General features: G+C 38.7%; 1 protein-coding gene across 4 annotated transcripts in view; it reads left to right on the top strand.

Moving 5' to 3' along the window:
* The window catches only part of LOC110988836 (myosin-I heavy chain-like), an 80,572-nt gene that overhangs the window by 21,435 nt on the left and 41,986 nt on the right, over window positions 1-17,151 (top strand). For all 4 annotated transcript variants that reach the window (XM_022252722.2, XM_087139072.1, XM_022252720.2 and 1 more), the window contains one exon: window positions 13,814-13,975. In XM_022252722.2, the coding sequence (XP_022108414.2) occupies window positions 13,870-13,975 (106 nt within the window). In that variant the 5' untranslated portion in view covers window positions 13,814-13,869. The remainder of the gene's footprint in view (window positions 1-13,813; window positions 13,976-17,151) is intronic.

Genomic DNA, 17,151 nt, shown 5'->3' with positions numbered 1-17,151 from the left:
ATAAAGTCTTGTCAAAAGTCGATAACGTCTGGTATTCTTTGACATGTTGGGACATTCTGAAGGATGAATGTCAGTTTCCATATACATGTAGCTATTAACAAGGTTTGAAAGCTTTAAATTTCGCTCAATACCTTTTGCTAAATATCAGAGGTGGATTCCATTTGTGTGTGGGGAGGGTGCTTATATCTTCATGAACCAGGCCAGTTTCATTTCTTGTTGATGTTGATATATTGATACTACACAAACATTCTTGTGTATATGTATTTTTTTTTAATTCTTCATTGAAAATAGAAGAATGTACACATAACTCAGGTTGCCATTTTGAAAACCAAAACCCATACAGGGTATACACACTGTCACCAAGACAAAAAGGACATACTACTTGTCCATTTTAAAAACTATAACAAAACCATTAATTGATTCAAATTGAAAATTTAACATGGAACTGCACAAAAACATGATGCTTTTGTAAAGTTTTGTTCATGGGCAGTGAAAGTTTGCCCATTTCAAAAGCTTCCAGTAAATGTGTATGTTTAATGCACATACATGTATCTTGCAGTTTGGAATCAGTCAAAAAGTCCCCCTCAAATTTCTAAATCATTTCTCTCCACTTGCTTCATTAGACCTACTCTGTGGTAAATTCTATTAATATCCCCTGACTTGACTTCAGCTGCATCTATACATTTCACAGGCTTCCAATCTTAGCCTGTTGAGTCTAATCCCAAGTCCTAATCACCAGTAAAACCGAATGAGAATCAGAATTGGAAAGCAATAAGGCCAAAGCATTGCTTGAGAGCTGTGTGTCGGACTACAGTACTCAGTCTTACTCTTCATCCAGGCTTCCATGAGCTTCATCCCTTCAGGGCAGAATTAAGGGGAGGAGCAACTTGCTAATCAGAACTGGAAAATGGATCCGAAGTAAGAAGGTTTTGTCACTGGAAAGTCAGAGAGTGGGTCTTACTACATCTGCCAGGAGAAACAAGCAAGACTGGATTATGCATCATCAGCCAAGGTGTCCTGACAAATCTTCTAATACCACTCCTTGGAGAGCAAGGACAACATCCCTAGGGAAATGATAGCTGAGGAGAATTTTTGAGGAGGCTGGTGATGGTATCCGATGATAAGATGGGGTAACAGAGAATTGATTTGGCCACAGGGGTTGAGCTTAAAGGTGTGTGAGGTAAAGCTGTGAAAATCCCTCCTTAAGTTTTGAGACGTGGTGTTGGATTAGTTGGACAGCCGAAGAAAGGGGGAGATGTGCACTTGCATTCATGATACAGGAACCTTTCCTGTCACTATTTGGAGGTGAAATTGTCTGTGTGAAAAAAATCCTGTACAATTTGAGTAGCTCTTGCCCTGATTTGAATATCATCACCACTAGGACTACTTCACGACCAACTAGCCCTAGCCGAGGGATTTATTTTTGCCAAAAAAAATTTTTTGAAAGATACATATCAAACATCATCAATGCCAATATTAGAGGAAACATGAATATACATTGCCAAATCTTGTTTGCATGCTTTTCATTTACCTGATATTTCTTAACAGGTTTTTTATATGAGTTTGATGAACATTGCAAAGGTTTCATTACTGCAACAATAGTCAGTGTTAAAGCTGAAATTGCTTTGAGACCCAATGTCTAACTTTCCTTATTCACTCTTTGCATACTTGCATGGGAATAAAAGACCTTACAAATGGGATCACTTACACTGATTACTTCACCTTTCTTGATACAATTGGATAGACATCCAGTTGTTCAATCGTGTTACATTCCACTCAATTTCCGTCATTCCATCTTTGCATCTTCCACTTTTCTTGTGCATTTTCAAAGAACCAATCTTGTGAGGAAATTGCCACAGCTGTAGACAAAGGTTGAAGCTGAAGTCTGGACACATTGAGAACCATGTCAGATTACACCGCTAGAGACACATGAGGCAGATGAATTGGAAGTGATGCTATCCGCTTCATATTTCTAGTCTTGATACCTGATACCCTCTGAGGAGTCTATACTTGCTCCTTTTATCACCTGCTGGAGGTGTGATGTGGCGTACCAGTGAGACCAGAGTGGGAACATTTGGCACATGGTTTTTGAGTGCTGTATTTTAACCACTCCTCCTGAGGGTGTGTTTGTTGCGTAACATTAATGAGAGCAGAGTGGGAACTTTTGGCACATCGTTTTGGGTGCTGGATTTTAACCATACATGTATAACCCCTGGTTATTTCCGTGTAAAGCTCCCTGAATCCTTAAATCTCTGCTGTGAATTTATCCTACATTATGCAAACACAACTGGGGAATTTGGAAGATTTTTGGTGGTTAGGATTTTGTTAATGCTGGACTTCTGAGAATACAACAAAAAGAGGAAGTACCAAGCAGATCGTGAGTGTCAGTGTAATGCTACTGGCAGATAGGACACTCTGAAAAACAAATTACTCTAGAGTGCTACAAGGGATGTAATACCCCAAAGTTGGTAAGCAAGTTTACTTATAGGAAAAGCTCTGTTGACCAATAGGAGACTTTGAGATGCTGGTGGCAGGAGACATACAGGTCCTTGCTCAGACTGACGTGCGCATACAGTACTCAGAACTGGTAAGAAAGACCAGTACATTTGCCACCACCGAGCATCTACAAGTCTGCCGTTGAAGCTTGATTTCTCTTTGCAGTGAGGGGCCCCCACTAGTATTGAAAGAAGCATTATTGAAATGGCATGATTACAGGTATTCATGGGAGGGAGTGGCAAATAATCTTTTGTGGGGGTGGTGTTTTGAGTTTCATGGTGACAGCTTAAAATTTTCAATATTGAACAATATTTGGAACCCTGCAAAAGTGGGGAGAGGCATTTTATATGAAAATACAAGAAAGTGCCAGTCCTTATTGTCAGGTCGGTGTCTTTGGTGCAATGAAATGGGTTTCACACATCCCATTGCAATCTGCGTGTTTCCAAACATGAGTGTCTTTTCATCAGTGTGGCAAATCATGCTGAGCTTGAAAGTTTGTTTTTGTCCAAGCATTATTATTGTGTTGAAGTTGAGCTTTCTCCATGTCTAGCATTCATTTTTTTCACCCATTTCTGAGCCAGTTAGGCAGCATGATGGTATCAAATTTCCTTCTCTTTTCTGGAGGACAAGCAGAAGATGAGATGTGATATTTCAGAAGGTTACACTGTCTCACAAAGAGGATTCGTTGACATCTTTGCTGTTTACATGTACATGTGTGTATATTCTTTTACTTCATCAAATTGTTAGGGTTAGGAACCTTTTGTGATCAACTCTATATGTTTGTGAAACATGATTTTCCACATAATTTCAGGGATGAACACTCAGCTAGAAGAAAGGAATCTGTTTACAGGTGCAAAGTTCTAATTTGTTGATGAAAATGAGAGAGTTAAGATAACATTTTTGGAAATTTTCTTCCATGTCTGCTTCAATAAGTCATTTGCTTAAAAAAAAACACCCTTCTTCTCAGAAGTTTCGAGACTGAGATTTTTTTTGAGGGGGGGGAGATGCAACATGTACATGTTACTCCCCCAAACAGTGTACCTATGCCTGTCAATTTTGTTCTTACTGCCTAGTCCATTGAATTTGCCCTGCAGTGCTTGCCTGCTGAAAGACACTCAACAAGGGCCCCATACTGATCATTTTTTGTCCTGAGTTTTTCAGTTTTGTCCCAAGGATTAAGATAAAGATCCAGTGTCCCTTACCACATGGAGAGTGGGACCTCCCTGTCTGTCCTCCTCCCACCAAATGGAGAAGTAGATTAGTGTCAGGCCTTGCTTCGGTTTGGGTTCAACTCCTCACAGCCCCAAACACCAACTTGTGTCTCTTTTGTGCCGGACTGAATCACTTCTGCTGGATTTTTGTTCAAGGATTTTGCAGGGCGCATCTCTGAAAAGACTTGTCTGTGTTTGGTGTGGGCTCAGTGTTTGGGGATTTCTTTTGAGTTGGTCTTAATCTGGGGGGTCTCTTATAAAGAAGATATGGGAGGCCTCTTTTTTTAATCATCTTTTGAATGAAATTTACATACAGCAGTGTCTGAAATTTCAACTGAAGCCCAGTGTGTATCTGTCATTCAAAGTGTACAGTCTTCCCACAAGACTCATGAGATGAACGGTTTTACAAGATAGTGTAGTCATATACATGTACTTCAAGGAGCATTTCTGAGCCAGGGAATTAATGTAAAGCAGTTGGAGGAATTTAGTCTGTCTTCCTCGGGAAAGAGCACTCAACAGATTTTTGGCCAACTCGATTATAACTGTTTACAATATTGTAGCATGCCTCTTTTCAACTCATTTAAATTAAACAAAATGCTCAAACCAGGAAGGCAAACTCTACTGATTTTAATATGTTATTAAATCCTTCAACTGTATTTGAGAAAGTGTTTTTGTTTTTGTTTTGAAAATTCTGATAACACACCCTGTTGCATACAGTAGAGATGTCAACACTCTGAAACCGGTTGCCTCTTGCTGGGCACCAGCTGTGGCGTTAATAACGTGGTCTCCAGTCCCCCTGGTGTGAATCCTTGGTCACATTATTAACCCCAATTGGATAATATGAATGCGCAGTGCTTCTTGGTAGAAAACCCATTTTCCCATTGAGCAGGCCATAATGTTGACAGACAGTCACAGTTTGATAACCCCCAAAAACAGAATTTTAGATTTCAAAACAGCATTGATCAGTGATACTGTTGTCTGATTGAGTAAATGTAAGCTGTCGTTATTAATTTAAAAACAAAATATGGTAGCGTAGGATGAAACTACTGTGCATGTATTTTCAAATATGTGACCAGAGCCTGTGAAATAAGTTTTGAGGCCATTTTTTCCCTCCCACAAATCTGACTTGGTGAAGACCAAGAAGAGCTAACTAAGCTATTTTGATTATCACTCAGTTTGGTATTCTGATGAAAACTAACTGTGTGGGTGATATACATTGAGGGTTCCTGTCCAATTACTTCGTATGAAATTCTTTTAAAGAGACTTAATTGTAAATTGATTCAGGTGATCTAGGCCTATGAGTTTATTTTGTTGGGTTGGATCGCATGTTAGTTTGTTATCCTCGCATGTTAATTTGTTATCTCAGAATGTCTTTTAGACAGAGCAAGGAGTGTGTTTGACCATGGAGGAGCTAGGTTCTCCCTCACTCGTTCTAAAATGATGAGCAGGCAGAGCGTTCTGTGCCATTGAAAGCGTTAGTTTACATAAAATTGCCCTCTCACCACGGCTCCCTGGTACTCTTTCAATTTGCTCTGTTTCAATAATAGAGCCTGAAAGTTGACCCCTGATGGCGTGCTTCTGGAACCCTTGGATAGGAAAAATAACGTGCAAAGATTTTAGAATTTGTGATATATTTTCGTTCAGTTTCTTCTTAAAAAATCCAACTTGGAAGAAGGGCTTTGAAAAATATTTGCTGGTATATCAATTTATAGAAACCGAAAAATTACCTGATCTAAAAGAGAAATATCTTGCCAAAAATTGACCCACAACTTTTGAAAATCTAAAATACATGAAGAACATTGCAATGCAGCAGTCTCATATGAAGATGAACATTTACAGTTCAAAATTTTTTGGTAGTCTGTTGGTTAAAGCCAAAATAAAAACAGATCAAAATATTTTACGTACTTTTATAATTTATAGGGTAATAAACTTAAAGCAATATTCTACTTTTATAAAAAGATTCTAACATTTTATCTAACCTTTGCTGAAAACAACTGCGTGTGTCAACTCAACAGAATCTGTAACCCATCAACTGCAGGTAGGTAAATCTTTGCAACGTTGTACAATCGTTTTCACGTATACGCACGGGCAGTGAAAACAAACGTGCATGAACAAGGAGACCTAGATATGATATCGCCGGAAGTGAAAGGTGATTAATAAAATTTGGTTTTTTACCCATCTCCATGTGACTATCCAAAATATTACTTGAGGAAGACAAAAGTCAAATTCCAAGATGAGTGTTTCATGGGGTGGTTTCAGGACGGATTCTTCCAATAATTATCGAGCGTGATAGGACGGCCCAATGTTAAATCCCCATAGGCAGACCACGCAAGGGTTCCAGAAGCTTGCTGCAGGACCTCTTACTTTCAGGCTCTGTAGCCCATGTGCCATCAGAGCTAAATGACACAGCCTATGTCTCAGGCTGGCTTAGGTACAGGTACATGTAAATTACTTGTAGACCAAGCTGCTGTAACCTCATTGACAATTGACTGTTAATTGCTGCCAATTTGGTTTGTTCCTGACACAACAAAGGTAATGCTTTAATGCCAGTGATGCCTTGTGAAACATTTGTCTCCACACAGCCAGTTGGCAGATGGTTGATTTGATTATATACTCTGGAACTATGTAAATTTGAAATTTCCTGTTTGATTCAGAAGTTCCAAGCTTACTGATTCAGCAAATTCTCAACATTCTGAGCCCATTTTCAAAGACGTGCAAGCAGCAGATACTGTTTAGCAGTTGTATTAGCTTAGTAGAGTTGAAAGGACTACATGTACAGTGGATAACAGGGTGGTTGAAGTGTTTTAATCAATTTCATGCTAGCATTTTTGGTTTGCTTAATTTAATCAAGGACCCTCTACTGAGTAGAGGGTCCTTGATTTACTTCATTTCTGTGCTGAATGGTTCTATGAATTGGTCCCTGGTTGATGGTTGGATAACAGTCTTCTACAGGTACATGCAGAACTCTCATGAAAAAAAAGGTGTCAAATTCACGTACCAAGGTATTGAAATCCTGTATTCAGAGTTTATGGGCTATTCATAACACTGTGTTGTGACAGATGTAGGCTTAAGTGGTCCAGTACAGACGATTGCAAGGAATCCCATTTAAACCTTTCAGGGAACACACCTTATTAGCTGCTTCATAAATTCTGAATGTTGCCAAACGTTTGAAATGGTTTGCAGTGGTATTTGAGGAATATGAATAGAAATAGACAACAGCAAGTTGTAACTGGTTTTATTCTTTTTGCCCCCATTTTTCCTTCGTGAACCCTTTTAAGTTTGCCCATTTGTTGTACAATCAAAAGAGAAGTAGTGCAGTGTGAGAGTTCTAAATTAAGAGGGAAAAAAGGAGTCAAGATATTACATCTTGAAAGAAGCATGTCACCATACTATATGATCTGAAGGTCAGGGGTTTGAATGCAGCTGTTAGCTCTTGTTGTGTCCTTGAGCATATCACTTCACTCCTACAGGCCTCTTTTCACCCAGGAGTATAAATGGGATAATAGTTTTGGAGTGACCTGTTATTGGCTGTAGCATCTCATCCTGAAGATTACTAGACAGAAAATATTGTAGTCATTTCATGCAGCTGAAACAGGAGATTAACATGGGGCCTATGGGTCACATGTGCAATACCAAATTTACCAAACCATATATGCACACCATTATAAATTAATCAGAAACTTATTTGTGTGATCCAATATGGTGGCCTTGTTTAATACCGATGCGGTGTTGATACAAGCCAAGTCATGGCAGGACGTCTTGCCATGTTGTCAGCATGCAGGCAAGTGCAGGGCACACAGGGCTCTACAATTGACACCAATTTTTTTAATCAAATAAAATCCTAGCAGACTGGCCTTGGGTTCAATATTGAGGACTGCGTGCTGCCAAGGGGGCAACGTTGCAGGGATTGTTGGATACAGTTGTGTTGATTCAGACAGAGAGGCATGCTGAGAGATCTATCAGGTGTTGATGTACAAGGAGGAATTGGTTTGAATTGACCGTGTAAGACCAAATAAAAATGATTTTTAAAGTCCCATTTAGTAGCTTTATTTTCACTGACTACATGTAGCTGTTTTCTTTTACTCACTATCTGAGAATGTAATGCAATCCAATTAATACTTCGATGACAGTTTCGTCAGTCTCCCAATGACATTGTTTTATTTTTTTTCCAATATCTCAGCAGGTGCTCTACCACAGCTTTTTGTCTAATTGTGTCCATGGTGTAAAACACCACCAGTGCTTCACAATTTGCTCAATTTCAACCACCTTTGTCCCAGTTCAAACAATCCAGGGCTGAGTAGATGTTTCACACCTCTTCATTTAAATGTAATCACATGAATTGCTAGGCTGGTCATGATAGGGCCAGAGAGTGACCTAAGGCACAGGTGTTAGACCAGTATCAGTCGCTTGTGTTGCTAGGTTTTGTCTTGGCAATTAGTCATTGATAAGAACAAAAGCAAACTTCTTAACAACTCTAGAGGATGACAAAGAGTAGAATGGCATAAGTCTCCCAGATATATTAGTTCCAGCACACCTCTCCATCCCTAGCTTTCCTTATTGCATTGCCATGCAACTGTTCATTTAAAGCAAACAGGCACTGCACTCTAACATGTTTTGGTGTACACGTGTTTGCCGAGGCTCATAGAAAGTACATACACTGTTGTTGAGGGTCAAAAATCTTATTATTGAACATCTTCATTCAAAAATTTAACGTTTTTGGTGTTTCCTTAAAACTTTAATGGATCAATTAAAATTGAGCTCTGTGACAGGTCTCCATACCCAACTTGGCACATAAATTTCATGCTTTTTCAGTTTTTTTGCGATACTTTCAACCACGAAGACATTGTTTCCTGGGTATTTGTGGAATTTTGTTGACCTGTCTTTAGCCTGGTAAGCAACCACTTCCTGTGTCAAACATGACAGTCAGTGAATTAAGTCAACAATGTGGGCAGGATTGTGAAGGGTTACAGAATGTTGTCATTTGTGAGCCACATGTACAGGAAACAAATCAAGCAACATGTATTCGGCAGCACGGTGCCATAAAACAAAAGAGATAGAGGTTTTAAACCTGGACAGAACAGCTTTAAGCTTTGACGATTTCAGAACCCAGACTCCAGTCCAGAATTTTGGAGATTAGAGGTTATTTTCTAGACTGGCAGAGTCTACTGTCATAAAATCGTAAAGAAATAAACACTTTTAAATTTGTTACTTTTATGCAGCAATCTAATTCCCAGTGTCACTTCACCTTCAGTGGTCTCTTAATTCTTCAAAAACTAGGATGTGCTGTTGCTATGGTTTTTGCACTTGCAAACCTGATATCTGTTATAACTGTAAAGTCTCACTGGTATCATTGAAAGTTGTACAACTACACGTACATGTAACCTGCATTGTCTTTCTTGAGCTGTCAGTATTGGTTTACATCTTGCATCATACAAACAAATTGCTTTGCTTTTTTGAAATTTTACTGGAAATGTTTCAAAGGTCACAAGAATTTTTAACAGCATCCTAAGTGTATTTCCTGCAAACTGTGAGCCTTTAAAGTTGACAGGGCCTTTGATTTTCAAGCATTTACATTGTAGGCCTTCACAAAGCTTGTAGCATGGGGTGTTTAGTCAGGGACAACAGATAATATAGGTTTATCAAATGAAGCATTTTTTTAGATAAGAATGACATTTTTTTAGTGTAACCTGCACAAACTATGTCGCATACGTGTACATATATGTCTCATGAGCAGAAACCGGAAAACATAGGTAGGAATTATTGAATGGGTAACACAAACAGTTTGTTTTGAGAAAGTGTGTGCTGAAATACTGAGGAGGTATTTGGAAGTTGTTTTCAGCAACCAACTTTAAAAATTTATGTACAGTCAAATGAGTACCATAGATTGGGGAGATTTAAGGGGGACAAGCATACCAAATAGACTTTAGAAGATAAACTTGTTTACCCACATACCCCACTCAAAAGTAGGCCATTACTGGTTGCTCAGTTACACAAGAGAAGCTAATGCCCTGACGCCAAGATACAGAGCTCTTTACTACTGTGATTTGGAATGTCTGCCCTGTAGTCTAGCCAGTGGTCTAGTCACTGCTATCTAACTTTGCAGGGGCAATTAGACAAAAGTCCATCTTACTTAGGGAAAGCAGGGCCAATTCAATTGAATAGGGGGCACCAAGGGTATAATACGCCAACAGGTAGTTTTCCTAAATTGTTGACCATAGTAGTAGAGTCAAACTTCAGGTAAGGACTTACATGTAGCTACAGTTGATCATGATACACTTTTCATCATCTGTACTTGATTTTCCATTTCATACATGGAAAGTGACTTAGTTTGTTTGCCTTTTTTATTATGATGGTTTATTCCACTCTTCCATTGCAGCTTCAAGGCTGAATTGAGGGCAATTAAACATAACCAAAAAATCAAATTAAGATTATTGTTAAAGCACTCAGGGGAACAAAATCCACATTGCTATGAGATATTCTGTTAAAAAGTGTTAAAAGTTAAATATGTTTGAACTTTGGTGGATGATAATAGAGAAATTTCAATTACCTTTACTAAAAGGGTTAAAATTGGAAAGTATTAGGAAGAAAAGATCATTGCAGTCGCAATCTATAAACAGTTAAAAATAGGGACTCAAAAAATTAAAACCAAAATCAATATTCTCACTCGGTACATTGGTTAATAAAGGGCTGGCACTGTTCTTGTATCTGCTGGTTTGCCTCCCGGGGAGTATTTTGGCATCCATAACCTTAATTCTAAAAGTCTGCTCTGCTGTTTAATTGCAGTAATGTCTGTTTTTGTTTGTTTTTCAAACTTTCAGGAAGTTGTTGGCTTAAGACTTGCCTTCCATTATTCACTTTAATTTTTTTTTCGTGCTTTACCCTGTTTCTTGAATTGTTTGGAAGTTGTAGTAAGACCATTGTCTCTTCTGTTTGTAGACTCTTGCCTTGAATCTTTTGAAAACAAACCAGAGCCACCTAAAGGCCTTCCCAAATCCTCGAAATGGGGGTTAGGGGTCCCCACAAGTGTTGGCCTAAAACCCTTGATGACAGATAGTTTGAGATCGTGTGCATAACCAACATTTTGTTATGATTATTTTTACGAGGAGACATGCCACACTTTTGAGTCACTGAAGCTTGATGGAGGGTTTTCAACCTCCCACCTTCAAAAAGAAAGAAGGAAAGAAAGATGAAATATATACCAGTACCCCGGCAGATGGAAGATGCAATTATGGTTTTATTGCTTGTTTTGGAACTAGAAATCCTTGAGGGAATATTCTGAAAAAAACAGTTGTAGGGGATGAAAAGTTTACAGAGGTTCTGAACTAAAAAGTGCACCTCAAGTACACACTAACATAGCTAACAGATTGCTTGTTATAAGGAAGTATGCATGTACATGTACATGTACAATGCATGTCGACAAGGTACACACTTGACTGTGATAGTTCGGAAATGAAGGCATGCATCATGTGTCTCAGTTTATGTATGCAATCAATCACATTGATAGATAACAAATGGCATGAAATTAGTCTAGACTGCAACGGAGATTAAATCCCCTCTGCAAACTTCCATTGCTGTGAACTCAAGATTTGTTGGTGATGCCAATGAGAAATTCTCATGTTAGAAAAAGTTAAAAGTCAGGAATTCTTAAAGGGTACAACAATTGAACAATGTATAGTGTTACTCCTACCTCTTGTCCAGCTTGCCTTTATCGGCAGACTACAACCTGTGAGATATACAGCATTTGTTGGTCCAGGTAATGAGGAATTCTTATGTAACAATTATTTAGAACAGTTGGAAGCCATAAATTTTCTATGAGGTCAGTGTCATTCCCACCTCTTATAATTGTCATTATTAAGTTTGGCTTGTTTTATTCCTTCATCCATGCCTTCACTGACAAATGCAAGTTTGCTCCTGTATACTCATGTCTTCCAGAAATCTTGTGCCCTGCCCCATTCCTGCCCTGTCTGTAGGACCCAAAGTCTTCCCTGTCAGTACAGGCAGCAGAGCGTAACAGACAGGCACTAATGTGATTAAACAGTTTATGCCAGGTTGTGGACACTGGCTAGTCAAGCGCCTGTGGAAAAACCCATAGGACCCAGCTGCTAATGATGTGCAATTAGTTCTTAATTCAAGGACAGTTATTTACAGCAAATATGCAGGTGTCTAATTAAGCATAGAGCAAGGTTCCTTGCTCTATGAATTAAGCAAGCGGATGGAGTTGGACACTCACATTGGCAGTGCTTGGGTGGGGGGGACATTGGGGGAGGGATGAGCAATATAAAACATAACTGAAATCATTAATTGTATAAACAAAATGACATCTCTTCCTAATAATATTAAAATGCACCTGCTTCTCCAGTTTTAATTGATGTGGCCAGCACAGTCACTCAGTGTCAACTTTTTTTCTGAATGAGGTCTTACAGCTTTAATCATTCAATAAAACAGTCCCGAATCCTCCAGTTTTGTAGAACCCCACACGATTGGAATATTACTTGTATTAGTGTCCTTCTGTCTCACATTTTTGGGGACTTGTGCAAACATGCTTTCCTCCCAAAGTTACCTCCGTAAGGACTGGCATAACCTTATTTAAAAAAACAGTAATGGTATTCTTTTGTTTGATTTTGTGATTTAAAACTTATATCTTACAAAGATTCTCCACCACCTTGGACAAATTCCTCACACCTTAGTTGTCACCCCACCCTAATCCCTCCCTACCCCATAAAAATGAGCTCAACAAACTACTTAAAAATGATAATCACTGGGCTGATAAACACTAACGTTTGTGGCAGACCCTATATTACAGTAGCACTGTATTCTCCCATAATGTCAAAAAATCATTTTCCACAAAAGTCCCCTGATCTGTCGTGGCCCTACCGTGTATCTTTCCCATCTTCACCCTGCATCCATTCAGATTCCCAACACCTGCTCCTACCATAAACCAAATTGGCTGATGACAGAGAATCTCACAGGCATACATGTATATGTACATGTACAGTACATGTAGCAGTGTGGTTCTTTTGCCTACTGCACAGAACAGGTACATGCATGTACTGTGGGTTCACTGCATGATGGATGAGGAGTTTTGTAACTGGTCACTTCAGTTTTGTGTACAGTGTTGGGAGGGGCCTGTCTGCTGGAAATGACCACCGTTGATAGATTTGTGGTTAGAGTCTGGGATGCCTGGTGCCTGTCTGATAGCTTTCATAATTGGTGAAATTAATTCATTTAGGCTCTTTTGTTATTGTCATTCAAAGGTTCATGATCGGAATTTGAAACTTGGAGGCAGAGATAACAAAGCCTGTCAACACATTCCACAACATGCGTTGGCAAAGGATTTTGTTAATTCATGTGAACAGGTTCAACTTTAGATATCCTTTGGGGTACTACACTTTTCTACTTGTCCAACAGTTTGTGTACATGTATGTGTTGCTGCATTTGCTAAATGTTGAGTTACAATTTAAATAATTAAAATAATTAATGTAGGAGATAAATTTTGCAGATGTGTAAACCCATCTACTCGTAAATTTCTGTATACATCTGAACACTTGTTTTTACAATATTTTGATTCTTATTTTAGAATAGATGAACCCAGCCACTGTTACTTCAGTGCTGTATATATATATTTACTGCATGCTTTTAGATTTTTAAGGCCTCGAAAAGCTTCAGAAGTGCACAGATAATTTGCCTTTCGAGGCCTGGCTTGCAGTTGATTAAACTTTTAGGGAAAATACGCAGTACATGTATGTGTAAGTATTCTTAGCTGGGGGGGGGAATTCCATTAAGTGGACATTTCGTCACAATATATGAACCCAATTGTCTGTGGTTTTTCTTGAACGAAAAGAGGTTTTTGAAAAAAATGTGGAAACTATAGGAGTACCATTACCTTTAGTGTCACTGCCATTTTGGGGTAGAAATTTACATTTGTGAATATTTAGGTCAGTAACAGCAGGACCAAATTTCCACTTTTGCGTGGAATTCCTCAAGATCTAATTTTTGCTCCAAGATGAGATCATTTCCTTGCCTAGTTAAAAATTTTAAAAAAAATCTGGGTGTTAATGAGGAATTACACTAAATACATTGTTGGTTTTCTCCCTTTTGGTGAGCAGCCTCCACTGATGAAGTCCTGCTTCTGCGAGAGCAGCTAAGAACCCTAAGCTTGGAGATGATGACACTGAAGCATGCCCTCAATGCCAAGACAACAACAGGCCTTCCACTCCCAACAACAAATTGTAATGGGTTCACCCACATAGTGCCATCTCCAATGCAAGGTGAGCTCTAGGTCCAGTTTTGTGGCGGCATTTTCTGCCAACATACTCATCTGTTAACAGGATGCTACAGCCATTTTGAAGAGTCTACAGCAAGCACTAAAGTCCACAAAGAGTGTACAAAAAGGTCATCAGAAGTAGAGCCTACATGTACTTGAAATAGTATGTGACAGTCGAAATCTTTGTTTGCAAAACGTAAGTTCATCAGATACAGTGCCTTGGATACACACAAATCTCCTGCTGTGAACACTGTCTCCCTGCAGTGACAAGAAAGGGAGGGTTATGTGTATGGCAGATGTTTGCATATCATTGCCTCTGGGTTGCTGAATATTCAACATCCAGCTTTTGTACACATTGAGATGAAAACTGGTTCACTCCATGCACATTGTACATAAACCAGTGTACATGTACATATGAAAATACCATACTGCAGCAGCATATCCACACAAAAACTGACATCAGACCTACTTGTAACTGCAACTATTATTGAAATTAAATACCTTTTAGTTCGACCATGGACATTGATAATTATCTGAAAATCTCATCCAGTTTTATTTCTGCATACAGATTCTCCAAATGTAAATTACCATTTGCTGAGTTGAATGCACCTCTCTCTGGAGTGTAGATACATGTAGAGTTGATCCAGATTTCTTGAACTACTTTTTAGCCAAATATAGAGCTATTTTGACAATCAAGTTGGCATTTTGCTTCCCTTTTGTTAGGGCAAACCCTCAGCTTTGCTGTCAACAGAACTGAGTAAGAATTTGGTAGACATTGCCAGCCCAGGTTTTTGCCATTGTATGACAGAATTGCTCACGTCCAGTCCAACAATGCCAGGATAATATTTGGGCATATTTGACATTTGGAGCACTGTTGGCCTATTGTTGGTAGGAGAGTTGCTGAGTCTTTGTACAGTTTAAGCCTCAAATCAGTCACACGCAAAGGAGTTGCCAGATCTAGTGTGTTGGCATAGAAAAGAGAAAAGTATTTTGTGGTTCAGTAAGTGGTCAGGCATCTGGAAAATCAAAACAGAAATTGCAAGTCAGATTCAACAGAACTAGTAGTTTTTAAAAAGTAGAAATGAATCAGTGGAATGACAGGATTACTTTTATTCGGGTGGTCTTGCTAAAATCATGACAACAAAATGCAGAGGTTTGGTGCTTGCTGAGATAAAAAACAAAACAAAATCACTATTGGTTTAAAAGGAAACTGTAAATACTTTGGACATCTGTAGCCTGATTTTTTTTTTATTTTATGTTTCTGTATTAAAAATGAAAATCTCATCTGGTAGAATTGAATTGTGCACTCAAATTCTTCACAACATTTCTTTGAGCACAGTAACAAACATAAGCTCTTGGGTTGAATGTTTTCCTGGCCTGAAGATACAGAGATAGATAAAAGTGCACTGAAGTTCACTTGTCACTGGTAATAGCTTGCCCCAGCGAAACATGAACCAGTAGTGATGGGTTTTCAGTAAGGAGAGAATGTGAGCCATTCCTCTTCAGGACCATCACTTCCCTCTCAGCTTACGGAAAGAGAATCAGCCAATATATCCATACTGACAGCTATGAGTGGTGGAACCTTCAAGAAACACCATTGTTTGGGCAGATTTAAAATCATTGTCAGGTTTCTGTGTTTGTCCTAATCTAGATCTGCCAGCTACTGTTTCTCTCGGTGGAAACATTTTGCGTGCATCCCAGATTAAAGAGCCAGAAACTCAATCCATTCATTGGTGCCTTGTGGAGGGAAGGATGGAGGAGGGGTTTGGAAATTGGAGAGAGGTTGAATGGTGCTGTGTTTATTGGCAGGTGACACTATTCAGCAGACTTTGATTAGTTTCCTAGAGGCTATCTCTGGTCTTTTCCGTGTAAAAACAGCAATTTGGCACAAAAAGCAATATTTACTCTGTCTAGGAAATCAACTTCTATCAACAATTGCAGTGAGCAAGCTTTGGTGTTAGATATTTCTTTAAATCAGGTTCATCTTCACAATGGAATAGGCTTATCACTTAATTCTCACTTCTGTCCTGAAATGTCCATTGAACATGAACAAATTGGCTTAAATGGACCCTACCATGGCCACAAAAGTAAGCAGAAAATAATGCAGAATGTTTGTAAGATGCTTTAGAAACATAATTCAAGGCAATATTTGTGAAAAACCAAGAATTATAAATAAATATTAACATCGTTCTGAATAAGAGCAATAGTCAAAATTCTTCTTTCATAGCTGAAATCATGACCATTTAAAGCATATGGAATATATATCTGTACGTCTGATATTTGTTATAGTTGTCAAATCTGGAATAACACTGAGCATTGGTCACATGTCCTTTATCTATTTCAGGATTCTTTCCATTTCCAACCTAAGTGTACATCTACCTTGGCTTCATCTGAGTCTTAATTAAAGCCTTCCCCCCCCACCACTTACATGATTTGCCCGAAGGGTTTGCAAAGGCTCTTCAGATAACTGCACCTCAGCTAAATTTTAATAAATGCTGCGATTGGAGCACAGGTTAGGTTTCGGTCATTGACATCAGATGACTGCAGAGGAAATCACATATTTCCTTTCTCTTTTGCCGTTTTTTTGTTCTTTCTCTCTGTGGAATTGTTCCTTTGATTTTTAACAGTTGTGACTAGATCCCACAAAGTCTTATGTCTTGAGTCTAAAGGCCATTTATCAGTAACGTTTTGTTTCATTTAGGGTTACCGAAAGCAAACTGGGCTCTTTGTTTTGATGAGTCATTCAGTTTGGCATCCTGGTGATACTGCTCATTATGTTGCTGAAAAATGCTGAAGCTTCCCAATAATTTCCACAGAATCTTATGAAGGCCTGCAACTTAAAAATGGCTCTGGCGAATTAGGACTCATTTTGTTAGGTTGGGTCCAATTTTTTTTCAATATGCCGTGCAGTTGCAGTTGGCTTGATTTCCAGTTTTGTTTTGCTTCATTGCCTGGAGGAACATTTCTCCTCCCCTTTTTCTTTCCTCTGCCCCAAGATTTCATTCTTAATTACAATAATGTTTCTGTAAGTTGAAAGTTGGAAAAAAGTGGGCTCAGAATATTCAGTGTACCATTTTTTTAAAGCTAATTCTCAACCACAGAAAAAAAAATCCTCAAACATGCTACACCAGCGTTTTCCATTTTGTTTCAATTTAGCAAGACCTAAATGCCAGATTTGTG

The sequence above is a fragment of the Acanthaster planci genome, linkage group LG07 (assembly GCF_054643075.1).
Source record: "Acanthaster planci isolate LZ-2023a linkage group LG07, COTS_SCS, whole genome shotgun sequence".
Classification (NCBI taxonomy): domain Eukaryota; kingdom Metazoa; phylum Echinodermata; class Asteroidea; order Valvatida; family Acanthasteridae; genus Acanthaster; species Acanthaster planci.
Note: the sequence above shows the minus strand (reverse complement) of the source record. Positions and strands in the feature narration are given on the sequence as shown.